At 36.0% G+C, this 26563-nt stretch overlaps 4 protein-coding genes across 12 annotated transcripts; 1 reads left to right on the top strand and 3 right to left on the bottom strand.

The window, feature by feature from the left end:
• The first annotated feature begins 631 nt into the window (after window positions 1-631).
• On the top strand, window positions 632-4026 carry LOC8266784 (isoamylase 2, chloroplastic). 2 transcript variants are annotated; one of them, XM_002533033.4, is made up of 2 exons: window positions 632-836; window positions 1178-4026. In XM_002533033.4, the coding sequence occupies exon 2, from the start codon at window positions 1235-1237 to the stop codon at window positions 3851-3853; it is 2619 nt and encodes an 872-aa protein (XP_002533079.1). In that variant the 5' UTR covers window positions 632-836; window positions 1178-1234; the 3' UTR covers window positions 3854-4026. The 2 variants fall into 2 exon arrangements, with proteins under 2 accessions (XP_002533079.1, XP_015583236.1); XM_015727750.3 differs by having other exon boundaries at window positions 1167-4026.
• Window positions 4027-4664: 638 nt separating this feature from the next.
• On the bottom strand, window positions 4665-8740 carry LOC8287963 (protein PALE CRESS, chloroplastic). 3 transcript variants are annotated; one of them, XM_048372385.1, is made up of 8 exons: window positions 8614-8734; window positions 8387-8499; window positions 8172-8239; window positions 6781-6975; window positions 6060-6146; window positions 5781-5831; window positions 5270-5449; window positions 4665-5148 (listed from the first exon to the last, which is right to left on the bottom strand). In XM_048372385.1, the coding sequence occupies exons 2-8, from the start codon at window positions 8493-8495 to the stop codon at window positions 4915-4917; spliced, it is 924 nt and encodes a 307-aa protein (XP_048228342.1). In that variant the 5' UTR covers window positions 8496-8499; window positions 8614-8734; the 3' UTR covers window positions 4665-4914. The 3 variants fall into 3 exon arrangements, with proteins under 3 accessions (XP_048228342.1, XP_048228347.1, XP_048228346.1); XM_048372390.1 differs by lacking the exon at window positions 8172-8239 and having other exon boundaries at window positions 8614-8740; XM_048372389.1 differs by lacking the exons at window positions 8172-8239; window positions 8614-8734 and having other exon boundaries at window positions 8387-8575.
• Window positions 8741-10249: 1509 nt separating this feature from the next.
• Window positions 10250-19674, bottom strand: LOC8287962 (mediator of RNA polymerase II transcription subunit 33B). 3 transcript variants are annotated; one of them, XM_048372362.1, is made up of 12 exons: window positions 19061-19674; window positions 18565-18675; window positions 16994-17341; window positions 16418-16737; window positions 16224-16315; window positions 15374-15734; window positions 14710-14857; window positions 13747-13861; window positions 13496-13657; window positions 12502-13159; window positions 12022-12228; window positions 10250-11706 (listed from the first exon to the last, which is right to left on the bottom strand). In XM_048372362.1, exons 1-12 carry the CDS (start codon window positions 19342-19344, stop codon window positions 10583-10585), a joined length of 3930 nt encoding a protein of 1309 aa, XP_048228319.1. In that variant the 5' UTR covers window positions 19345-19674; the 3' UTR covers window positions 10250-10582. The 3 variants fall into 3 exon arrangements, with proteins under 3 accessions (XP_048228319.1, XP_048228316.1, XP_048228321.1); XM_048372359.1 differs by having other exon boundaries at window positions 14710-14920; window positions 19061-19671; XM_048372364.1 differs by lacking the exons at window positions 18565-18675; window positions 19061-19674 and having other exon boundaries at window positions 14710-14920; window positions 16418-16690; window positions 16994-17134.
• Window positions 19675-20581: 907 nt separating this feature from the next.
• On the bottom strand, window positions 20582-23704 carry LOC8285873 (RNA exonuclease 4). 4 transcript variants are annotated; one of them, XM_025158370.2, is made up of 7 exons: window positions 23374-23704; window positions 22943-23094; window positions 22733-22866; window positions 22323-22579; window positions 22008-22214; window positions 21303-21383; window positions 20582-21174 (listed from the first exon to the last, which is right to left on the bottom strand). In XM_025158370.2, the coding sequence occupies exons 2-7, from the start codon at window positions 23034-23036 to the stop codon at window positions 20931-20933; spliced, it is 1017 nt and encodes a 338-aa protein (XP_025014138.1). In that variant the 5' UTR covers window positions 23037-23094; window positions 23374-23704; the 3' UTR covers window positions 20582-20930. The 4 variants fall into 4 exon arrangements, with proteins under 4 accessions (XP_025014138.1, XP_015578192.1, XP_015578193.1 ...); XM_015722706.3 differs by having other exon boundaries at window positions 23427-23704; XM_048372381.1 differs by having other exon boundaries at window positions 20986-21174; window positions 21268-21383; window positions 23427-23704.
• Window positions 23705-26563: the final 2859 nt, after the last annotated feature.

Genomic DNA, 26563 nt, shown 5'->3' with positions numbered 1-26563 from the left:
TAGAATTTGGTAGTTTCTTATAAGTTGTTTGCTATGAAAATAAAATAGAATTTTATCCTCGCTAAAGTTTCTGATTCTGTCTGCTTGTAAGGGATTGCACATGTTTTTCTGCTTTATTCTCTCCGAGACTGCAGGTCATTATTATATATGAAAAAAGTACAAAAAGGACCTCCCCAGTCTAGGCCTTAGATGACCTAAACTGTTATTTTATAGTATTACTAGTAATAATATGATTCGTAAGCTAGATTTCAAATTATAATAACACTTGCGGAATTGATCCCTAAGTTCCCAACTATAATTATTTATATTGATTCGGAAGTTATTACAATAATTTTAATTCATTAAAAATAAAAATAAAAATAAAAAAATTAGAAACTTTATTATAAAATATAGTCATCTACACCAGTATATTCAGTTTAAAAATGTTAACAAATTTAGTCGTTTTTATTTAATTATAGATTTTTTAAAAGACCAATCTCATAAAATTGAAAGATATTACTAATATCACCTTTTTTTTTACTTCTACTTGCTGACAATTTAACTGAATTACAGACGTACTCGAATCGAATGCATGATTGGTATAAATTTATAATCTAAACTTATTATCCTAAACATAATTAATTGGATGAACGATCTCGCTAAAGATAAGAGAAGCAATCAAATCAGAGGAAACGATATCGTTTGAATCAATCTCAAATATACGTGCGTTGTGCGGTCCTTAAAGAAAAGCTAAAAGGCAGAAACGACCAAATTCAACTCCGTTTCTTAGCCTGCCTCTTTACATGCACAGTCTTTCTCTCTCCCCGCTATCAAGTTCATAGCTGAATAATGTTAATGTAAGTTCTCAGATTCTCCCCTTCATGTTATAATATATTATATACTTCCGCTTTTAAAATTAATTGCTTTGTTTATCGATATTTCTTGAGTTTAAGATTGGATCATTAAACTTTTTATTCAGATTTGATTTGATAGGGCTACATTGTACATTTAAAAGGTTTCTTATTCTTATGTGTTTAATGACTTTAAGTGAACGCATATAATATAATATAATATAATATGGTTATAAATTGCATGATTCAGTGTCCGTGATCATGTTGGATGATAATCTTCTTGTATAGATCCAAAAGTAGTGGAGATTACCCATTTTTATTAGCTCAATGCAATAGCCTTTTAACAGGATATCATTTGGGTTGAGCTCTCCGGTTCAAATATATCTGCTTTAACAAGGGGGGCAATGGCAACTATAATTCCGTCGTTTGCGATAAGGCCATGTTATTGTGTCTGTGGAGCCACAGAGTCATCGAAACTGGCAGTTACCGGAAACAAGGACTTTGGGAGATTGGTTTTGGATCAAAGATTGTTCAATCAGAGATTGCACTTCTGGAAACAAAGTCCGCATTGGAGTCTCGATTCAAGAGTATGTTCTGCGGCACGAGTTCCTGTTCAGCAAACGGAACTGAGATTTTCAACAAGCGCCCCACTTGATGAACTGAATAAGGTATCGACTTATTTATTTAGGACACAATTTGGTGGTCATGTGAAAGTTTTAGTTAGAAAGAAAAATGCTAAGTATGCAGTTTATATCGAGGTTTCATCTCTGGAACTAGGTACTACTGACTACAGACTGATGCTTATTTGGGGTATATATAGATCTGATTCATCATGTTTCATGCCACTGGATTCTCAAAATTTTGCCCCAAATGCTCGGAAAATGGATACTGCTCTTGTACAGAATTCTTTTGGTACATTTGCACTTGAACTAGAGTTTGAGCCAAAACAAACACCCTTTTATCTCTCTTTTTTGCTGAAATCTAAGTTAAATACTGATGCAAGTGGCTTAGAAATCAAGAACCACAAGAATGCAAATTTTTGTGTGCCGATTGGTTTCAATTCAGGTGACCCTAGTCCATTGGGTCTTTCATTTTCGACTGATGGTTCCATGAATTTTGCATTTTTTTCGAGAAATGTAGAAGGTCTAGTTCTATGCTTGTATGACGACTCTACAACAGATAAACCTGCTTTAGAGCTTGATCTGGATCCATATGTTAATCGAACAGGTGATGTCTGGCATGCCTCGCTGGAAGGTGCCTGGACATTTACAAGCTATGGCTATCGATGCAAGGGAGCTATTCTTCAGGGAAACACTAGTAAGGTTGACATGGAGTGTGTTCTTTTGGATCCATATGCTAGAGTTATTGCTAGTTCCATGACAGATCATGGATCTCGTTTGTCAGCAAAGTATCTTGGACGGTTATGTGAGGAACCTGCTTTTGAGTGGGGCAGTGATATTCGTCCAAACTTGGCCATGGAGAAACTAATTGTCTATCGACTGAATGTGAAGCGTTTTACTGAACACAAGTCTGGTAAGCTATATAGTGATATTGCAGGGACTTTTGCTGGTTTGATCGAGAAGATGGACCATTTCAGAAATCTTGGTGTAAATGCAGTCTTATTAGAGCCAATATTTCCATTTGATGAACAAAAAGGACCATACTTTCCATACCATTTCTTTTCGCCATCAAATATATATGGGCCTTCTGGTGGCTCCATATCTGCTATTACTTCGATGAAGGAGATGGTAAAAGAACTGCATGCCAATAGGATAGAGGTTTTACTGGAAGTTGTTTTCACTCATACTGCTGAAGGTGGAGCACTGCAAGGAATTGACGACTTCTCCTATTATTATACAAAGAGCAGTATGGACTCAAGAAATGCTTTGAACTGTAATTATCCGATCGTCCAAAGGATGATTTTAGATAGTCTTCAGCACTGGGTGACTGAGTTTCACATTGATGGCTTCTGTTTCATAAATGCTTCAGCTCTTCTGACAGGGTTTCATGGCGAACATTTATCTCGCCCTCCCTTGGTTGAAGCAATAGCTTTTGATCCAATACTCTCAAAGACCAAGATCATTGCAGACCCTTGGCACCCTGAGCACAGGATACCAAAGGAAACCTGCTTTCCTCATTGGAAAAGATGGGCGGAGATTAATCCAAAATTTTGTATTGATGTAAGGAATTTTTTGAGAGGTGAAAGTCTACTCGGTGACCTTGCAACAAGGCTCTGTGGGAGTGGGGACATTTTTTCAAATGGACGTGGCCCGGCTTTCTCTTTTAATTATATTGCCAGAAATTCTGGACTTCCTCTAGTGGACCTTGTCAGCTTCAGCGGTGGTGAACTGGGCTCTGAATTAAGCTGGAATTGTGGGGAAGAAGGACCAACAAACAAAACCGCTGTCCTTGAAAGACGGCTTAAACAAATCCGTAATTATCTCTTCATTCTATATGTTTCATTGGGTGTCCCTGTTCTGAACATGGGAGATGAGTGTGGGCAGTCCTCTAGGGGTTCAATTTCATATGGTGACAGAAAGCCTTTTGATTGGAATGCATTATCAACTAGTTTTGGTAATCAAATGACACAGTTCATCTCATTTTTGAGCTCATTGAGAATGAGGCGAAGTGACCTCCTTCAAAAGAGGAACTTCTTGAAGGAAGAAAATATTGACTGGCATGGAAATGACCAGTCTCCACCAAGATGGGAAGATCCGACCTGCAAGTTTCTGGCCATGACATTGAAGATCGATAAGGCAGAGAGCCAGTTAAGCTCTGAACCTTCCAACATAAAGGGTGACCTGTTCATGGCATTCAATGCAGCTGGCCATGCAGAGAGTGTTATTCTGCCCCCGGTTCCCGAAGGAATGATATGGAGACGTTTGGTTGATACTGCACTTCCATTCCCAGGCTTTTTCTCGGAAGATGGTGAGCCAGTAGTTGAGCAGATAGCAGGGTTAATTGCTTACAAAATGAATTCTCACAGCTGCACTCTATTTGAAGCAGGCATCATGGATGGTTGATATCCTTCGCCTACAATCATTTTGTTCAACTTTGTAAGTATAGGTTTTGAGCCCACTGTAGAATTAAGCCTACAAACTGTACCCAATATCTTTCCAAATGCAATTGGTGCTTTGCACCTACTGTATATTACTAAGCTTCTTTCAATAAAATAATTAGTTGTTTGCATTTGTTATTTGAGACCTCTTGGCCGAGGATATTACTTCCAAACAGACATATTGGATTTGATTCAAATTCGTTTATCTGAGCCATGTTCTTTCTTTTTCTTTTATTTTTTGAGAAGAGCTAGCTGAAGAAGTTTCAGAACAAACACAGCTTAGATCTACTGAATATGCAAGATGGCTAGTCCAATCCCAGTGAATAGGTTCTGCAAGCGTCTGCATGTTTTCTGATGAGCTGTACAGCATTCAGATTTACTATCGTGCAGTACTACTGATAACATGCAGACTTCGGAATATACTAGCAGCCCCCGCAAGTGAAATGACAATCTAAATGTGCCTGGCTACAAAGCCAAGAAGGACCAAGTAATTGCCATGTTCAAGTTTGATAGTTGCGACTTTATCTGTTTAATCATGGTCCTGTCCCACTTGCTATCGCTTTTATATTCCATCTTATCATATTGAAATGGATTCCAGAGTTTACTTTCTTCTCATGCAGGCAGAAACATATAATATTCGTAACAAGGGAACCTATTTGGTAGTCTCCTAGCTAGAGCTACTACTTTCATACAATAAAGGGAGAAATTTTAGGGGAAAATTACAACAAACTTCATGAAGTTTAACTTAAAAAACACTTCCACCCCTACATTAAAAAAAAAAAAAAAAGAACTCTAGTCTTTAACATTAAACATTCTTCTTTAATGTTTTTAATTATCGATATACAGTTCTACATACAATATGAGCAACTCTGCTACTGCATATTCTACATCCTGGCAATGGTATATACTCTTATCACCATAATAGAAACTGCTAGACGGAAATAAGTCCAAACGCCAAAGTCTGTTGGAGTTGGGAGGGCGGCATGCTGGTCTCCCCGCACTAACAAAGGAGGAAAGAGTACATAGCTACCATTTTAAATTAATTGCCAGTTCCAGCAGATCCTCTACTTTTCTTATTGTTCTCTGCTTCTCTTGTTGCTTCAGTTTGCTTGCAACAGATTCAGGATCGAACACTTCAACATTATGTGCTTCATTTTGCTCATCCCGAACTTCCTGGAGCAAAGCATCTACCTCTCTGACAAAATCTACCCTCAAAAGAACATCATCTGCTTCTAGTGGTGGTCGTAGTGGTCCTTGATGCTGATGGAAAGGACAATCACGCCATTTTAAGAACCATATTTTGCAGAAAACAGAAGTACTGGTTGTGTATCGTGAACTTCAAATATGAAGTAATGCAAAAGTTTTGCATGCTTTAGTGTACCTTATCGATATCAAACCCTGCTGGAACAAGAATACTAAATGGATCCTCCCGTGGAAATGTATCAATCATGCGTTTTTTGCATTCCTTCAGCCAATCTTCATCATCAAAGCCATCATGCATATTCAAAAGATCATTCAGCAGTCTCATAGAAGGAGTAGCCTCTTGTTTTAATATCTCCATCTAAAATGCAAGTAAAATACTGGCTTGTGAACTTTCCACCTCAGAGGGTCCAAAAATACAAAAGCAGCTACATGAAAATAAAGCTTAAAACTTGCGGAAAAAGCAACTGCTAGAGTAATCCATATTTGAAGGCAGAGAACTTATGCAGATGATTGGCGGGATCTGCAACTCTTCAAATTTGATAGTCCTCTAGGAGGAATCATATTATCATAGTGCATTTCAAGGAATCTACAATGGGGCTTTTAATGATTACAACACCAATTGTAAAGCAAAATTTCACAATTAAATTGATTCTCATCAGAAGGTGCTTATAATATGAATGGGAGCATACCTCAACTCTTCTGTATAAAAGATCAAGGCTTCTAACAGCATCCTTTTCATCCTGAAAAGATGGACCAATATGTCAATATGCACAAAGGAATATGCATGTATATTGCGCACACAGATGCATGTTTAATAATGGCAGGCAGGCCTCAAGTTTGACATTGGTAATTGTGGATATTCACTATTGACTTATAAGATACCACTGTAGATAAATAAGTTATGTTAGAACCATATTACTAGCAATAGCATGATTTTGAGAGAACAGGGGATGATATCATCTACTCACATCACGTCGAGCAAGATCAAGGCGATTCCTTATGACCATTAAAACAAGTTCGTCCAGTTCTCCTTTCTCAGCAGCTTCCTCAATTTTCTGCACAAAATCATGATCAGCAACAGTTATAAACAGTCATCGTCCACCAGGAATCCATGTCACTCAAATTTTTATACTGTCCATATATCAAAAGGGTGAAGGGCAAAGAAAATATATGGTAATCACAATCAATGCCATATAATACTCTTCATTAAGAAAACCAATTAAGCACAAGCCAATTTGAAATATCTTTTCTCATTCAGAAAAATCCTATAAATTTGGATTCAAATAATATTTAGAACAAAGCACATTATGAATGCAAAATGGCAAAATGTTACAATGTCTTGTTTATGTGATCCTCCTACCGGCTGCTGCTAAACTAAACAATGTGATTTTCACTTTTCTGAGTAAGTGCCTCGTTATTTATACAGGGAACTTATTTTATCACATCTATAGCAATTATCTTTTGTATCTCTTTAAACGTACTTTTTTCAAATGTCCAGCCCAAGCCCCGGATAAGGTATTTTCCAGCTTGTTTATGTTGCCAAAATAAAATCCACATAACATACGTATAGCAACTTGGAGAGATTTAAGATTACCTCATGCATATCATTCTAAACAGCTGTTAATTTAAGGAAAAAAAGAGCTTATCAGATATTGCATATTGGTACTTCATTTGCAGGTTAATTACTACCTCTTCCACTTCTTCTTCAGCTCTGATGAAGCTCGAAACCAATTTTCTTGCTTTTCTAACATCTTCTTCTGGATATCCCTTCAAACGCAAGCCAATTTCCCGATACTCTTCAATCTTTCTTTCTTCTTCTTCATCTTCCAGTTGACGTAGCCGCTCCAACTCCTTAGACTTTTCCCGCTGCTGGGCTTGCCATTCCTAGCCATTAAAATGCAATGGCAGCTTTAAAATAGACACTAGGAAAGTACCTATATCTTTAGAAACATGCCATGCATGCACAAGTGTCTTAATATCCATATAAAGAGAATCGGATTAATTGTGTAACTCATAATCATTGAAAATGTTTGTGGTGATAGAAAAATAAGTCACACATCTCATTAAAAGAAGAAAAAATGGAACATATAACAATGGATAGCCTGGGAAACATTCAAATAAGAACAAAAGAGCTATAAACCAATCGATCAAAACTCAATTCTCATCCTTGACTGTTTATTTTGAGACCAAAAGCATGAGTTCTAATTAAAAAACAAGAAGGTGGTTGTTGTTATAACTAAGATAATGAGGAGGGACATTGGAAGAAGTGGGAATTCAGGTATTCCCTTTTTCCAAAAGCCTAAACCATTAGTTGTAGTACTTTTCGTGTTTACAAATTCCTTCCTGAACTCTATACAACTAATGTGAGACTCCAAACTCTTTCAAGTTCTGACAAGTTACTAGTGTATATAGCTAAGGAGTATAAGCTCAACCTCTGCTTGAAGTATGTGCATATATTGTATTTGTCGGAGCAAAGCAGAAAAGAATGATAATGTTTATATTGATCAGTTCAGTAATGTCCAGAATATCTTTTTGGACCAATATATGGCTAAAAATTACATAGCTTCATTTGTATTATACAAATGAATTAAATTATTCAAATTTCTTATTCATTCTTTTCCAGCTGGACTATACTGTGATTTTCAATGATCAAATTCATGAGTAGTAGTACCAGTCAAGCATTCAGCCATCGCCTTAAACTCAACTGACCATAAAATGTTTTGCCCACTCTACTTCAAGTCTAAGGATTGTGCAAGACAGCCACAAACTTGTAGTTGTAACATGAAAAAATTCTTGCACATGTATGGTTGCAGCAATAATCCAACTCGCAGGAAGCAGGGGCACTGCTAAAGAAAGGAGCATGGTTTTTAAACCTAATAAAATCAAAATACTCTTATGGTATCTAACTGCTCAGATTATATAACCATTATGATAAATCAAACTAGAAAATCACTAGCAAAGAAAAGATGACAAATTCATAATTTTTAGAAAATACAAAAAAAAAAAAAAAAAAAAACAGCAAGAGCATTAAGTCATCTTTTAAGAAGAAAATAAGGTGGGTATTTATAATTAATACATACATCATCATAATACTCCTTAGGCATTCCTTCAAGAAGTGGCTCTTCTTTGCTTATACTTCTTCTCAAAACTGATTATAAAATCAAACCAAGAAACACAAAGAAACAGAACCCAAAATCAAAAAGAAGACAAATTTCTAGTTTAATTCAACTCGGCGACAAATACAATTTAACAGTTGAGGGTGTCTGCTTGTGAGTGTGTAGAAGTTGGAACTAACCTGCACCAACTGGCCTTTTGGAGAAAAAGTGAAAGGTACCGACACGAACATGCAAGGAAGGCGATATTAGAGGAGGTGCGCATGTTAGCGGGAAAACCTTAGCCTCCATATTTCTTTCACATACACAAAAACCCAAGTTAAATACACTGACAGAAGCAGAGACACTTGAAAAAGAGTAGCAGCAGTTTGAGGGAGTTAGCCTTGTATTGTATGTTTGCGCTTCTTACCTTTATATATCTCGGATTTCCACATTTGCCCCAGCTTCCTACTTACCCTTAGGCTAATACGTATATATTATTATGGGAAAAAGGTACATTTTTACCCCTAATATTTATAGGTAGGAGCATATTTGCCCTTAAAACAATTTTTTAGCGCAAATAAATCATAAAACTTCACAAAACCTGTATTCTAAGCCCTTCTTTCTAACCAAAAAATAAACTTCGTTACTTATAACTGACCTGGCTAATAAAGAGCCTGTTAAACTGAGATTAGCATTATTTCATCCATATTTCAATTAGTTTCTTGAAAAAGTAATACTTTTATTAATTAAAATAATAAAATTAACATAATTTAGAAGGAAAAAAAAAAAAGGAAAGAAAAGCATTTTCTCTCCCCCGTATCTTCCTTTTCCTCTTCTTTCTTTTTCATCTCTTGAAAAATTTGCAGTGTTCCATTAAATTGATATTAGCAGTATTTCATTAAACTAACATTAGTAGTATTCCATTGATATTTTACTTAATTTATTTTTGAAATGTAATATTTGTATTAATTAAGAAAATTAAAATTAACATAACTTAGAAAAGAAAAATTCGTCTTCTCCGTTTGAAAAATTAAATAATAATTTTTTTTTTTTGAATGAACCAAGAAAAAAACCAGTTGAATAAAAGCTTAAAATCTAAGTGTATGATGCACAAGAAAGTCTAAGAGACACAATAAAAAAAATAAAAAAGAGAAGAAACAAAGAAATTCAAGTGTATATTTATGTAATTAAGCTGAAAATTATGTGCAAAATAAAATCTTCAAAAGGTTGGTTTTGATGGGATGATATATACATAAAAAGAAGAGTCAATTGTGTTTCTTCAATAAAGGGTATGAGCTTGTCACGCGGAGATTTGGTCAGATCAAAATAAACTTGTTATGATACAAGAAGAAGCTGCAAGACAATAACAAAAGTTTCTCATATTTAGGCAAGAAAGAGAGGTTTAGAGAGAGAAAAAATGTGCAAAATTTTAGAAAGAGTGTGTAATCGTGTGGGATTGATGTGGTGGCTATGGCTTGGTTTCTTTTGGGTCGTATTTACTGCATGAAATACAATAACTGTAGTAAGATGGTTCAATTTTGTGACAGAGCTGGAGATTTAAGCTTCTTGTTGGTAAGACTTGGCCTTTGCTTGTGACTTGTAATCCTATTAATCCACCTAGCTATTTTTCTTTCAAAATTTGAGTTAAATTGTTCAGTTTGGGATTTTTTTATTTTATTTTATTTTAAAATTCTTAAAGAGACGGGAGAAAAAAAAAAGAAAAAGAAAGAGATAGGAGAAAATATTATTTGTTTTTTCTTCTTTTTTTAAGTTATATGTTAATTTTAATTTTGTTTAACTAATAAAGATATTATTTTTTAAAAAAAATAATTAAAATATTGATGAAATAGTGCTACTGTCAATTTTATGGCCCCTTAATTAGCCACATCAATGACAAATAACGGAGTTTGTTTTCTAAAGTTTCATGGCTTATTTGCATTAAAAAATTGTTTAGGGGCAAATGTCCTCTTAGCTATAAACATTAGGGATTAAGAGTTGTTAGTTTAATTTCATATGAAGTGTTATTGATGAAAGAATCCCTTCTTTTTTTTTTAAATAAAAAGTAAAAAGAAAAAGAAAAAGGAAATTTCCATTCACAAGGCACAAAAATGAAAGTATGTGTTGCTTGAGCCTTCAACTGTGTCAAATGATGGCACAACCTGGGGACATTTCAAGCAAGAGAAGAACACAATAAGCAATCGGGCAAAATCAAATTAAGAAATACATTTTAACTATTTCTGCAGAAATATAAATCCTAATCTCTTATACAGCCTATTCCTATTCCAAATTTACATGAGCTACGAAGTTACCAACTTTAGATGTTAAATTTTCTTCTAGAGTTACAAAACCACTAATTGGCAGTTAAAAGGCTATGTATATGCATGGTTTTGCAAGAATCAGAACCCAATTTCAATAATAAGTTCAGCAGCTGCACCCATCGCACCAACTCCACCAAGCGCTAGCAGGGCCAGAGCCAGCTCTTCCTCGTTTCGTTTCTTCAATCCCTTGCTCAGCCTCTTCAATAAATCAACATTGATCTCAACTACCCACTTCGGTGTGCAAGCTATCATCAAGCTCAGAAACCCTGATATGTATGCTCGCGCAGTGGCCCAATCACAACCAAGCGATATTTTCCCATCTAATGCACTGGCAAGAAATTCCAAGTGAGACCCAAGGACCTTTGCCCGCCGTCTTGATGCTGGTGATGCAGAGTCGACACCCCATGCAAATGTTCCACAAAGCACCGCAAAGTATGCAAGTGTATAACCCCCGAGCAAGGCCACCAGTTCTCCAGATTCTCCTACTCCTCCTTGCTCTGGCCCATGGCTTGATATAAACCAAGACGGTAAAGTTTCTTTGATTAAAGATTGCACCAAATTCGACCCACCTGAGATCCAAACTAAAGATGCTCCAAGTGAAGCAGCAAGCTTGACACGCATCATTGCTGCAGCAAGAGAGACTTGCCCATATCTCATCCCATACTTTGTCTTCTTCAATTTCTCTACTGTGTCTCTAGTTAGCCCGCTGCTGGCAATTTCTTTTACAGATTGCATTAGAATAGAGAGAATATTTTCCGTCATGAACAGGACATCTCTAACTGATCGATGCACTCTCAAGTATAGAATTCCAGGAGCAACAGGAGAGATCCCGCCAGAGAAGTGGGAGCCAAAGCCATGGCCTAGAAGGGCACCAATGCCTCCATTGCTAGAAATGTGAGAGGGACTGAAACCGAGAGTGGATGTGAAGCAACTCCTCAGCAACTGAACTACAGCGTCGCCATTGTGGTGGAAGACGGTACTAGAAGCAGAAAACACAAGGAAGTCGCTCCAGCGCTTTACCTTCTGAGCCCATAAGGCAGCTATAATGGGCATGCATGGCCAGGGGCAACCAGAAGCAAGGGCATTCAAGGCTGGGCCAACCAGAACGAGGAACCGTTCAGATACTTTATCTAGTCTATAAGTGATCGTTAGGCTTACTAGCGCAGCTAATGGCAAAGGAAGTGTAGCTGGAGAGTTGCCCCCTGCAACAGGAAATAACTTTAGAGCTCTTGCACTAATATTTGGGCGAAAAATCAAATCCTCACTATAAATCCATGCATGAGCTTCATAAATTGAAGACTAATCGGAATTCACGTATAATACTCTATGTCCAACATATGGAGGAAATTTTAATATGAAACATGAAGAGTATAATTATGGATCTGAGGATATATTATTGCAGTATGTTGTGACCATGTTCCAAGTAGCTTCAAATGCGTTTCATTCACCTGGGAAGAGATTTTCCCCAACCCAACCTTACAAACAAAGATTAGAAATCAATATGACCAAGCACTTACCTACAGGAAGGCTCGGGACATTAACACCAGTGGCAGAAAGTATTTTCTTTATCTGTTGCTCAACATTGGACAAATTTGCAGCAGGGCTAGGCCAATCACTTCCATTCATAAAAGCTGGCTTCCATATGCCCCGTGTAACTTCAGCTGAAAGATAGCTGACAATGGTGGCCAATGAAGCGGGTAGAAAATCAGCAAGATCTTTAAGTCCTGTAATAAATAGTTTATGCTGAAATAGATTAGAAATAAGCACACAATTAACATTCAGCACTCATGCATACAGCTCACAGTCTGAAATAATAATATACTAGTAATTATCAATGTTCATGCATATAGTTCATATTCCCTTGTCTCTCCAATCCTCGTCATCCCTTTATTCTTTTTATCTGCCAGTTCATTAATTTATGTTCATGCAAGCCAACTTGACTTCATCTGTATAGACCAAACTAGACCTAAGAAATACTCTAAAGCAAATAGTTAGACCTGTAGCAAGTTCGCGGGGGGATAATCTTCCATGAGCACAGGCAGTCAAGGCCGCATCAAGTGCAAAAGGAGTAGCTTCTAGAATATCCCATGCAGGTACTTGAAGTCTAACATAAGCTTCCTCAGCTCCAGGGCCAGATGAAGAACTGCTTCCAGATGTAGCAGAAGTCAAAGACTGAACACCTCTATTTATTCTTCTGAACATCATATTGAGGAGTGCATCAACAAGCTGATGAACAGGAGTGCCATGTAAACCAGAAAATGTGGAAGCAATGCATTGCAGATGGTGCCGATACCAGAGTTTCAATCTTGGGAAAGAATCTATGAATATGGGGTCCAAAGATATATTTAAGATTTTCGAGTATCTCCTACGTTTGATACGGTCACCAGGCAAAGTTCCAAAAGACGCTAATTGAGAATTTCGTAATAATAAGAGATACTCTGGGCCTCGTTGGGAGCCCACTGGTGTTTTATCCCCCATCACATTTTCAAGAGGTGGAAGATGAAACCTCCACAATCTCACCAGAAGTGAGAATGCATTGGAGAACACTGCATGAGAAGATATTTCTTCTCCTGATGGAAGGGTCCATGAGACTTTGGGAACACTTGAACCAAAGACCTCGCAGATAGGCATCAACACACCTGCAAGTAATGGAACCTGGAAAATAAAGGTCAAAAGCATTATGTTAGCAACAACATGAAATCCTAGAAACTTTCCCCTCGTTTTCACAGCTTGATCCCTCTCTTTAATTTTAGTGTACTTTACACAGTAATTATTTATTTGGTGCATGAATGAATGCAGATGGCATCCTTCATTGGCTTAACATGGGTGAAGGACACTATTTTGACAAATATCACATCCCTCTCAACTCCATACTTGAATGAATAAATTGTTATGAAATTCCTCTTTCTAAACTTGCTCCTGATTACCATTTGCTGAAAGTCAGATGCCAGTCAGTAAAAGCAGTAAAAATTATTAAAAATTTTAACTCACCAAACCAAGCAAGGATAAAATCTGTACGCAATCGACAGATGATATTCCTACAAGAAGAACATTCAGAAGTGGAGCATAATTAATCAAGTGGCTCTCACTCCCAGAGTAATCTGCAGGAATGGGAGGCGCCAGCAACTTTATAATGAAAAGCATGGTGTGTTCCTGCAAATAGTACAACAACTGATTAAATGCACATAAATTTTAGAAAGAGAGAATGGATGAGATGAGCCAAATGAACCCCAAAGCATCACCTGTATGTTCCAACCACGAACAAGAGATGCCCCACAAAGTATGGTTGCAGCAGATATCTTCTCATCATTAGAACCATTGAGTGCAATCTCATATACTTTCTCGATCTCTGGTAAGCTTCCATCAAATCCATGAGCTTAAATTCAGTTGCCATACGGCTTGGTAAATTTACAAAAAAGAGCATCTGACATACCTGGCTTCAGGAAAAAGAATGGTGTAACTGAAGACCAGGTCATAGTTAGGCAATTAGGGAACATAATCATTAATTAGATATCTCACAATTTTAATTTATTTGCATACCAAATTTGAGAATGAAAATTCTTTCTTTGTAATTTTGAATTATGATATAAGAAAAAGAAGGGTGATCCCTATTTCAAATTGAAAAAGCATTGTAGTTTGGAACATTAAGCTGCATTTGGCAAGTCAGCAGGCAGCAGGACAATGTGAACTGCACAGGATATGACAATACAGCAATTGTACCACGGTAAGTTAGTGTAAATTGGGTCACAAAAAATTCAAATGACAATGATCAAGTTCACATCATAATCTCATTACGTTTTCCAGAATCTCACTTGTATTTATAACTATAAACTTAACTAGTTTATAAACTATATAAACGTAAAACAAAGAACTTAATGAAAAACAGTACAGCTTGGTAAAATCATAATTTTTCCAGAAACAAATATGAAAACTCTATTCAAAGCAAGACTGAAGGAAACTTATTTTTCTATAAACATCATGCCAAACAGAATGAATTTGATCAACTGGACAAGCTTTAAAAATGTCAAGTCAGAGGTGATGATTCTTAATAAAATCCCCTGGGAGGGATAGGCATTGGCTGCATTACGATGGGGTAAGGTCGACCTGTTACCGCAGTATTATCATCTCTCTTCTCAACCCTCTCCTTTTTTTAGGGGCTGGGGGGAAAATAGCAGTAGTCATAAACTATACAGCTGGCATTATACCTGGACGCTGGAGTTGCCACCAAAGTGCTTATCATTGAGGGGGTTAGAGGTGAACCCTTCATTAATGCTGACCAACCAGGTACTTGGCTAAGGACACCGTGAGACATCTGGGTGGAGTGTGCAGTAACATACCCTGGCCAAAAATATGCTGATGTATCTATTAGTTTTCTTGCAATACAAGCCTCAACAATCAGGTGCCTCATGTTTCCGGCTGAAGAATGTCAAATAAAAATAAAGGATTAGAGATCCCCATAGATACTTTTCCAAATCAATACAGCGACTGCAAAAGGAAAACAAGCTTGGAAAACTAGACAATGTTGCAAGGAGTGCCATTGAGGGCAGCGGTAAATGGAAAGATGAGGGAGCGGTAGTGGAAAGAGGAGGACAATAGGAAAGCTTGTCAACAATCTTTTCATAACCAAAGTGGAATCACTCAGCAAAACCAACACAAGGAAATAGTAGCAGGATGGTATCTGCATTTATTTTTTAACACTCTTAACAAATGGGACTTTCTGGAAGGAAGGCTCAAAAAATGCCTTCATGCACTGTTGATGACATGCAATAGCAGAACTATGTAGTGACACCATAAGAACGTTTTTGTTCCTTTGCCTAACTCAAGACCTCCAATAAAAGAATTGCAATCTTAACGAATAAAATTACTTACAACAGTTAATAGGCATCTCATTCATGCTTAAGCTTTCATAATAGCCATTACCACTGCTAATGCCTGAGATAAAGAGCATAGCTTTAGCAGCAGCTTGATTGGCTACTGAACTAACCAACTGAGGAGGAGTCAGCAAGCTATCGTAATCACCCAGCAACTGTAATGCAGTAATTAGACCCTTGTGACATTTTCCGAGACCTTGTTTTTCTTTGATTTGGTTAATGGGTCCACGCTCAGTTTCATCCAGCAGTTCACCTTCCTCTTCCTCAATAATATTAGCCACTGCAACTGTCGTAATAGATAATAACATGCTCAAGCAGGTATCAATTCGAGGTACCGGGCCCTCACTGGGCTCCCTTTCCTGAAAGGCCACAAATGACTAGAAGCTAAAGAAAATGGATAAATCAATACAAAGTTAATGTGCATTCACAAGAACGTCAAAAGTGATGCATCTTGGGAGCTGACTGCATGTGTATTTCTCCATTCAACCGGACCATATTATTAAGAATTGTTTCAATAACGACAGGCAAGAAAAGTTAATAATTGCATTGGGCCAACCACATAGCATTTCTTTTTAACCTACAGTCAATTTACAAGTAAACAATTGGTTGTTCTTTGCACCACAAATAACATATATTCCAGTTCATTCAATAACCAAAAATTTATACACACCTCATATTGCCTAAAACAGAATACTGTTTTCTTTGAGAAGTGAGAACTTTAAGCAACTAACTTGGAAAAGAAAAAACAAAGATCTAAAGAATAGCAAAGCCATAGTTCATTCTTTTCTAAAATGTTATTTAGCCCGAAAGTAAGAAAGAGAAATAACCTAAGTTCGTGCAAATCCTACCCTTTGGACAAGCCGCAGAGCTGCAATCCACAGTCCTAGGAAAGTATCATGCCATGTGGTAGCATTAACTGCTTGCAGTGCTTTTACAAGACCTGCAACATTAAGTCTGAATCAGTAAAATTGCTAAAAAGATTTAGACCTCATCATTTTCAGGCCTACAGCACTTAAGCTTCAAAACACAAACCGATGAGTACCAGTTAGGTTGTCAACAGCGCTGATTGCTGTTACTTGTGATCCATCCATTGCATGTTCTAGAAACAGATCAATTGGAAGCCAAAGCACAGACCAACTAGCCCCATGGCATTGACCAGCAGAAGATATCAGAGATCCAGAAGACATTACGGAATGAAAGTCTTCCAGTGATATTTTCTTGCGGTCCTGAGACAACAGTCGGCGTGTATCAGATGTCAACTGCAGAAGTATCTCTGGGTTTATATGTTTCGAATTCCTCAAGGCTGCTGAATTTGCTGCAAGCAGTTGTATTCGATGAATGAAACCCCGCCAGTATGAAGGCCTAAGAATTTTGAAATTAATTATTACCTAAAGTGAAACATAATTGTCCAACTTAAAGTAAAATATACTTCTCCAATTTCTATTACAAACCCACTCAAAGTTTAGTAAATCAAAGAGTACATCAGCATTTTTCTGTTTGAACATATCAAGTCACTTGTCGATCTCTTAATTCTTTTTAAAGTCTAAATCTACAATCAGAGGAAAGCCAAATTCAAAAAGCACAAGCAAAAAAGATGAAGAAGAACATAAATACTTACATGTTTTGGCGTGCCAAGTAGAGAAACCTTGAAGTTACTTTGTTTTGCAGAAACTCTCCAATTAGATCAATTGCCATTGTAGTATTTACTTTTAGCAGCCCCTTATGGTGTTCACTTCTTTTCTCACCAAAGTTTTCATGACCATCTATTTCCATATCTTGCGGGCTGATAAGCCATCTAGAATTCTTTTCTGAGGTAAGATCCAGTAACCCTTCATCATCCAATGATGCATCAAGCAACTGCCACACAATTGAAAAGACAAATGCCACCAACAGAAGCCCGGGTTCACATACTTGAAGGTCAAATATATGGGAAAGATGGAGAACATCATCTAGCAATTTCATAGTCCTGTACTTGCATCAATTATATGTTAGTACTATTGCGATTAGTAAGAAGATATGTATATTATAGATACAAGCATGAAACAATTAACCAATAACAAAAAATAAATTAAATGGTCCTTCAGTATTTGCATCTTTACCTTTGTAGCAAACTAGGGCTCCTAAATTAGATTTTTTTTTTAACAAAAAAGAAAGCACTCTCTATAAATCACAAGATTTAGCATTAAAAAAAAGGGAAGAAATAAAAAAAAATAAATAAAGAAAAAATTCTTGAAGCTGTCACAGAGAAGGAATTCATTATTGGCACCGGCCACATTTTTTAGCTGACCTTAGGAATCGTTTTGTAGTTTTACTTGAATCTCTAGAGTCTAGACCATCGCAAAGCACTCATAGTCCTGATGAATATCAGCTAACAACCTATTTGTCCCATAAGCCCGACGAATTATACATTAAAAAAAAAATTCTAATTAATTATGTTGGACGCCAAATGGTTAAACAGAATGAAACCACTTGAAAGAGTAGTCAAGTGTTACTAGAATGAAAAGGCTGTTTCCAAACGATACTTTCTAGCACAACAAAACCTAAACACACTTTTCCTAGATAAGTCTTTAACAAATTATCATTTTCAGCTAAAAATGTAAGGCATTAGATTTCCATTGAATCGATATTAGAATTGAAGAGCGCTATTGATGCAGGAGCATTCAAATTTAATTCAGATTAGAATAAATTCAGGTTTTCCTTATTTCTTTTGGTTCTGTATCTTTTATTTAGAAATCTTCTTTAATTAGTCTTTCTCTTATTTAATAGGATTAGTTATCAGTCAAGAATTAGGACTTATCCTAACTAGTATAAATAAGGATGCTAGTAGATACTCATTGTACTGTATTTTTCTGATTTCTATTTAATTATTAATAATTCAGAGGTTTGTTACCCTAATTATTTCTCTTCCACTCCTAATCATTTTATTTTAGTCTTCCACTGCTCAGCTACCATCTTCAAAATGACCCGAAAGCAGAAATGTTAGTAGGCTGTAGAACTTATGGAAAAGGAAACTCAAGTGGCATAGAAACCTAAATAAAAATTGAATGTCTTGATATTTCTTGTTTCCCTTTTTAACCACAACAATCAGCAACAAATTCCAACTGAGCTAATTGACATTCATAGAGATAAAAAGGATAAATAAACAAATAAGCCAGGATAAAGAATTATAGCGCAATATAGGATACTTACTTAGGATAGTCTGGGCCATTTATTTGAGATGCAAATGAAAAACCATGTCTCTTAGCAAGTTCCACGTAAAGCCTGTATGCTGTTGGGTGTAGCTTTCGATTTGGAAGCACTCTGTACCAACCAAAAAATTCAGATATTTACTTAACAAAGAAACATTTATATGCTTCGAGTCTTTTGATTGACAAAAATAAGTAACCACCATCCAGCTGAACATAGAAATTGAACAAAAAAGTAACATAAACTGAAAAAGAAACATATATAAAAATGGAAGCAATCAATTACCGCAATATATATAGAAGTACACGTAATCTAAACAGAGTGAAAAACTCCAAAATCACAAATACTGTTTCACCAATACAAAGAAAACAACAAAACAATTACTTTTTCCTTCCTACTTAAAAATTAAGACTCTATTAGGTTTCTAAGTACATAAATAAGCATGACTTAGATCACTTATTCAGTAAATTAGAAAAAAAAAAAAAAAAAGGAAACGTGCCTAGTAGAGAGAAGAGCGAGGACAAGCACAGGAGGTGCGAGTTTGAGGGACAATGCTTTCTCGAGAAACTTCCACGTGATAGGAACATGATTAGCGAAGCAGATGTGGGAGACGAGCAGGTGAGCTAGGTCGGTGGAGGGCAATACGATTCCGGCTGAGTTGAGAGTGGAACTGAGTTGAATCGCCCAAAGCAAAGGGTCGCTGTTTTTCTCTTGTGCAGACTTGGTGAGTTGGAGGACCGAGTCCCATAAACTCGGTTGACCAGGTTGCAATAGCACCGCCATCACGCCTCTCTCTCTCTATCTTTCTATTCTATTTTGTTTATAATAATGAATGTTTGTAAGCAGAGAAGGATTTCATTTCCTAGAAAAGAAAAAAAGGAAAAAAAGAGAGCAAAAAGAAGAAGAAGAAGAGATTCTAAATTCTATTTTGCTTGCTGTGATACGTTTGTTCTTTTAAATTTGAGTTTGGGATTGTGGAATCTCCCGTGTTTCTTTTTCTTTGAAGTTTTCAGGAGTTAATAATAATAAGTGTTTTCCAAGTTGCAGTGTTGGGTTGGGCGTAGTCTTATTGAAAAAGCAAAAAGTCAAGCAATAAGAGGCGGGTTTCCTAAATTCTATTCTTTGACCGGGTTCAAAATTATTAACCAGCTGCTGATCTACTTCTGTCTGCTCTCTATCAACTAGGCTTACCTTATTTTCATTTTTAAGATTAACATTACCCTTATTTTCTATACATTGAATTGCTCCCCTTCAAATTCATAAACATATATTTGAATTTTTCTTTTCTTAACGAGTATAGTCAATGAAGTTACTTAAGAGAGAGCTTCCCAGCTGTGGGTCCAAAGATCATTACTGGTCTCATTTGTTCAAGTTTTTTTCTTTTTCTTTTGGTCTGAAATTGAAATCCGAGGGCTTAACAGACGCATATTAATCCCAGGACAAATGAGGCAAAAGCTACACTGAATTGTTTGCATATGTATAACTGCCTGTTCTAAAGAAGGACCAAGGAGAAACAAGGTGTCTCTGATCTTTTCAGGGTGAGATATAAAGATTGTTTTCGGATTTGAAAAGGCGGCCTGGTCGTTTCTAGAAGTTTTCTTTAGCGCCTTTCTTCTTTCTAACAGGCTTACAGAAGCATGCTTTCTTTAGGATAAACAAAATCAGAGCTGCAAATAGTAGTGTAACTTGGCAACTCCATCTCATGACAAGTGAAAACTTAATGGGGATTCAACCAATATGTGCTATAGTAATCTGAAACTGTACGCCATTTCCATGAGCCCACAACTGGCCAATAATTCCTTTTTGTGAAATTTCTCGGAACCCGGCATCATGTCGTTCTGGAAAGCACAGCAATTAATGGCCGCCAACTAACGCCATAAGGAGAGTGCAAAACACAATTATATGGCTTGACAATTTCCTCACAAAATTCAACATGTGACAGCTCCGGTTTACAAATTTTAAACCCGAAGTGTACATGATATTACCATCACATTTGAGCTGAGCAAGCAACACGACTTGATCAAGAAATCCAAAATATAGAACATAGATTTACATCCAAAATATAGAACATAGATTTACATCATTAAGGAACTGGTGATGGTCTGAAAGATCTTAAAAAACTATTGTAATGTTAATTTAGGAGTTTGAGAAATGGGAATTTGATATCAATGTCCTCGTTCAAGGTGTTGACGGGGTGTGTAGAAAAGCGGGGCTACAATTGGTGATATAGAACATCCATGAATAAACTTGAGAACCCCTTTTAAATTGCGAACCCTCAACATATTAACATGAAAACCCTAAGAACCAGTTCGTACCAATTGGTCTCAAATCTCAATATCTTTTCTACTTGGTCAGTTGTTCTTGTTACATTAAGCTAGATTATTTGCCTTTGAGTCCAGGCACCAACATTTGTAATTTGATCTTGAGATATCATATAGCTCATCTGAAGTCATACTCTCAAGTTCCTTGGGCTTCAAGGAGTCAAAACTGCCAGATATACCACGTAATCCTGATTGTTCCACCTCATGATCTTGCCCACGCATTCTTTTATACAGTCTCATCACAGCCACGCAATCTTCGTATGGATCATGTATCCCGGTCTGAATATTGTACCTGTGAAGCGAGCATCACAAGTAGATAATGCCTTTAATTTAGATTACAGGATCAAGGTCCTACTCAAACATTGTTAGTATAAGTTAACATCACCATGATCAATAAAGCAGGAAAGCACAATAACTTGCCCTAGATATGTTTGTGTGAGGTACTTCAGTGAGTGGCTAAACAGATTAGTCTTCATCAATGGCCGGTATTTTGCTGTATCCCTGCATAATTATAACTCAATCAAGTGCAGAAAACAGAGTCCAATTCTTCAATGCCAAAGCTTTATTATACAAAAAATCCAAGAGAGCCCCCCAGAACACTCAAGTCTCGGCCAATGCCACCAGTTCTTAATAGCTTCAATTCCTTTCACCCGGAAGTGGACTTAAACAGCACTTTGCCTCGTGGAAAAGCCAGGATTATATGCTTATGCACCACAAGAATTCCTCCAAATTAAAATCACCTATATTCAGAGAAAGATTCTCCAAAACCCATGGATTAGATCTTGAGCAATTTCCTTGTCTGGCATGCGAGCCAAATCCATCTAATTGAAGGATATTGTTGGTACAAAGAAGAGTATGTGGAATCCCTCAAATTATTAAATAAGGGTTGTTAAATACCTTCATTTTGGAGGGACTTCACTGAATTATAGATTTTGAAAATTTCTTACTGTCTTAGTTTTTTGAGCCAAATAAGAATTTCATCCAAATCCACGCACTGCTCAAAACCCCTCGTTCGAACCCCTCAAACCATAAATACCATCATTCATCATAATTTCATGGAATAAAAGAAAAAGAAAAAAAGCTACTGCATTAACCAAGTCAGGCTATCCAAACATATAAATGTACCTCAACAAATGGTCTGGATAAAACATTCTCAAGCAATCCAAATCATGGTCCAAGGAATGACCCACAAGAAGCCTTGCCTTTCCACCACTCAATCTAGCCTTCCCAACAGATTCACCGTTGTACAAGATCTCCAAAATTTTATTTTGCACTTCCTTAAGTGGCATGGCATCTCTTAGATGCTCCTCAGTTAGCCCAGTTACCTCATATCTGAAACATTAAGCAGGTGTGAATGAAAATCAGGCCCATCCAAAATGATTTTGTTGTTCTCTTTATTTTACTTCGAGGATAATAATAACAGCATAAGACATTAAATACCTGTAATCAGTGATTGGAATTTGAGGTTGAACATAAGCGTGGAAAATTATATTTTCATCTTCGTCGACAAGGCACACTCTAGCACAAAGGTTAAGTGTACCATCACTTCCACCACCAACCATTTCACAGTCAATAGCGATGGCTTTAACATCTCCACCAATATTATCATTTGATCCTATAACACCTCCGCCAATGTAATTATCATTTGATCCTAACATACAAATTTGTAACTCTGTGCAATGTGATATCTTTGTTACCTGCAACAGAAAGTCAAAAATTCCAAATCTTGCACTATGAGGACGAGAACTTTTATGAACTGATCAATCAAAGAGCAAAACAAACTGGAAAAGCATTATAATCAGTTTCCTAAACTTATGCAGAATTGCTTCAAATCTTAAGACTCAACTTACAAAGGAAGAAGGTGTAGACAGGCAACACATTTCTCTATGCCTGATAAGTGAATTGGGGCTATCAAAAACTTTCAAGCAAAGATCACAGCCAAGATGAGAGAAAACCCTAGAACAATTTGCTTTTGCCAGTGGACCTATATGATAGGGTAAAAATCAAAATAAACAACAAAGAAACAGATACGGCAGGATGAACATCAAATAGTACAATACCCTGAAGATGTGCTCTCAGAGATTCAAAAGATTTGCAATGCTTCTGGCACACAGCACATCTAGGCTGATGAACTGAGTGGTATGAGATTATCATGTGCTCCACAAGATGCTCTTTTTTCTTATATTGCTTGTAGCATGCACAGCATTTATACCTGCTAACAAATAAAGGATTATGAAAATATCTATTTAAATAAAGCCTAGACAATTCACCAGAATCAACTAGAAATGCCAAAATGCATAATCTGCATTCACCGCGATCACATCCTTCCTACACATGTGTAGGAAAAAAACTCATTTTTGTAAAAAAAAAAATTAATGCTGTTGCGCTCTACAATCGCACACTTTCTCAGCAACCAAACGCAGTCACTACGGAAATTGTATATACAACAGCTATAGAAAAAAAAAAAAAAACCCAAAAGTTAATTGCTTTCCTGTTATTTCCCAGAATTTCCCAGCAAACAAGCTTTTGGAGAAAGAGAGGAACCTTGTGGTAGGTGTCTTTGTTGGTATATCAGGTTTGGAAGCCATATATTCATCTAAATCAAAACGAGTATTTCCCTTTTCTTGCACAGTAATTAGTAGGAAAACCAGCTCCGAAAGGATTCACAGCAGAATTTAGGGTTTTAATCTCATGAATTTTTATTTTTTCTTTTTTAAAAAAGAAAGAAAAGAAGTGTAGCTTTCAAAACAGTGGCTTCAATTTTCCCTCTAAAATGTGCGCTGGTAATGGATTTCGGCTTTGATGCTCTTATGTTGACATTGAACATAATTCGTCTTATTTTACGATTCCAAATTCCAATTAAATACAGGTTTTATATATTAAAAGAAATTCAATTATATTCTAATAATAATTACGAATTTGAAGTATTAAAAAACTTATGACCTTTCTCTTTATTATTATATTTTTAAAATATAGGAAAAAAAAAACTTAAAATATCAAAATTCTATCGGGTTATTATTTTTTGTTTTTTCTTATAGTATGATAAAGTATTTATAATATTAAAAAAATTTAATTGAATTGTTGTTATATGAATTTATTTTATTACTATATATACACAGGTAGTTTTTCTTTTTAAAACAATCCATATAAGATAGAGAATTCATATAATAGCTTTTTAAAAATATAAAAATGTAAAAACTAGATAGTTTGATATTAGAATTTTAAAATATATATTGATGTAAAAAAATTTAAACACACCATAATAATATAGGAGAATGATACATTTGATGTTGGATAACATACTCGTATTATATTATTTAAAACTAATAAATATGTATAAATTATCTATTCATTTGATGTATGGATAGAGATATACACTAAACTTAGATAGAAATATTTTTTAAAAAAAAAAATTTTAGAAAAATAAAATCTATTACAAAGATTTTCTCAATTAAAACTAAATAAAAAATTAAAATTTATAAATTAAATTAAACACTTCTTAGAAAAATATAAAAGTGTGACGTTAAGGGCCGAGTTTTAAAGTTTGATTTTCATATGTAAAGTTTTGTTGCTAATATATTTTAAATAAAAACATTATCTAGCGTGGGAAATTTTTCTTTATAATTATTATTATCTTTTGTTTCATATTTTCTTCTTACTTACAATCATAATCATTTTACACAGTATAAGGCACCAAACTTGAGATGTATGTGTATATACTCAAAAACCATGCACCTGGAACTGATTTTTGCAGAAATGGAACGATACCAGCACCAACCTCATAATAACAACAGAGTTGTTTTGTTTGCATAATCATATTCTTTTAGTTCCTAGCAATGTCTTAATGTCGGTCGGTCCATATTTAATCCTATCTAGCTTCTGTTATCTTCATCCGAGTTGAGGGGTGGTAAATCCATTTCTTGATTCATGAAGCTGTACCTTTTTGGAGGATTATATGCTTTCCTGTTTTCACTTTTACTCAATGACAAAGTTTTCCAAACTGAAAAAGATCAACAAATGAGTTTTAGTAGTTGCTTGGTGGTTCTGATCATGTGCCTGTTATTATTACGTTCTTAACATCTTTGCAGCCAAGGTAGCTGTGGAGCTAGCAAAGTCTGATGATTACATTCAAGCCGGAGTGATTTGCTTCCTTATCTTGTCACTGTGGATGAAATTAAAAGTATTTTTCATTGAGAAAACTCCTGTGTTGTATTATATCCTTCCGCCAGAAATCTTCTGTACCTGGTGCAGAGGAAAAAAAGGGCATGCCTGCAAATTGGACATAATTATCCTTGATTCCATGCCAATGAGAAAATAAATAGCTGAATGGAAATTTTGTAAATATCTGAAAAGAAACTATTCACCATCATTCATAGTTTCAAATGTGGCAAAATAACAATATTGCCTAAGGCCAACTTGGTAAAGGAAAAATTGATTATGCATGCTGACCAGATGCATACTTCAGTTGTTGCTTTTAACTATCATGTGGCTATGTCAGCAGAGTTTCCTATTGACACCTCTATGCAGCTCTACAAAATCAATGATCATTTTGATTTACATTACTATGGACTTCTCTTTTTCAGAGATCAAGAAACCAGTTGCTACACTGGGGAGCTGAAATTGACCATTTGGCTTCCCCTGAACTCCTCAAACAGTTTGAAGAAGTTCTATCCACCAAGCCTGAGGTAAGACATTTCATTAACTTCGTAAGTCTACCTTTTTGCCAGTGCTTTTCACAACAGACAACAATGTTTACCTCTAACTGAAAATCCTGATGTAATTGATGGGCAACGAGAATTGTAGAAGCTAAATTCTGCAATCAACAGGTAAATGGCTTTGTCAAGGTATTTCCCGGGCTTGCCCGGTACAAACACAGATGAGGAGAAGACAATCAAAATCTGCTGAAGATGCCCATAAAAATATGCTGGATTGGTTTACTGAGTACGCCAAATGAAGTGATGAATATTGGCAGTTTGTTCTAATCTGAGGTTGCTTCTCTAGAATAAAACTCAGGCATTTGTAATACCTGTCCCGACAAACAATGAGCTGAATATATATGGCAAACTAAGCTTGGTTCCTTCCTACGGATAGCAGTCTGTATGGACTACTATATATTGAACTTTCAGTCGTTCCTGGTGGCTGTTCGTTCTGTTGGTTTAAATTACTGTAACAGCCACGCAGGAAGAAAGTGGAGATTTGTCGGACATTATTTAAGATCAACATTACCCATCTTCAACACCTGGTTTCACCAAGATTAGGGTTAGCTATAACATGCAACATTAGTTGGAATCCCAACACTGATGGAAATTATCAATTCCTTCATTTAAATTACCCATAAAATTGGAGATGAAATTAATATTACAAGATAACTATATAGGCAACATTGAAAAGAATAACATATCGGCCATCACAAAAAGCTTTATCGATTAGTCACGGAAATTTATCAATCAACTGAACCTATAGCAGAAAAGGAAATCCTTATTTTTACAGGTAAGCTTTCATTAATGGTCACTTAAGTTATAGTATACATCACTTTATCTTCAATAAACTAGTTTTAATAATGCTACAAACAAGCTAAAATTTAAGATAGGTGTCGTTTAGCCGTCTTGCTAAAATTTACACAGCAAGTTCAAACAGCATGTCGTTTAGTAAATTGCTGATACGTGTTCCCCTATCTCCGG

Source organism: Ricinus communis, chromosome 1 (genome assembly GCF_019578655.1).
Source record: "Ricinus communis isolate WT05 ecotype wild-type chromosome 1, ASM1957865v1, whole genome shotgun sequence".
Classification (NCBI taxonomy): Eukaryota; Viridiplantae; Streptophyta; class Magnoliopsida; order Malpighiales; family Euphorbiaceae; genus Ricinus; species Ricinus communis.
This window is presented reverse-complemented; position numbering and strand designations above follow the sequence as displayed.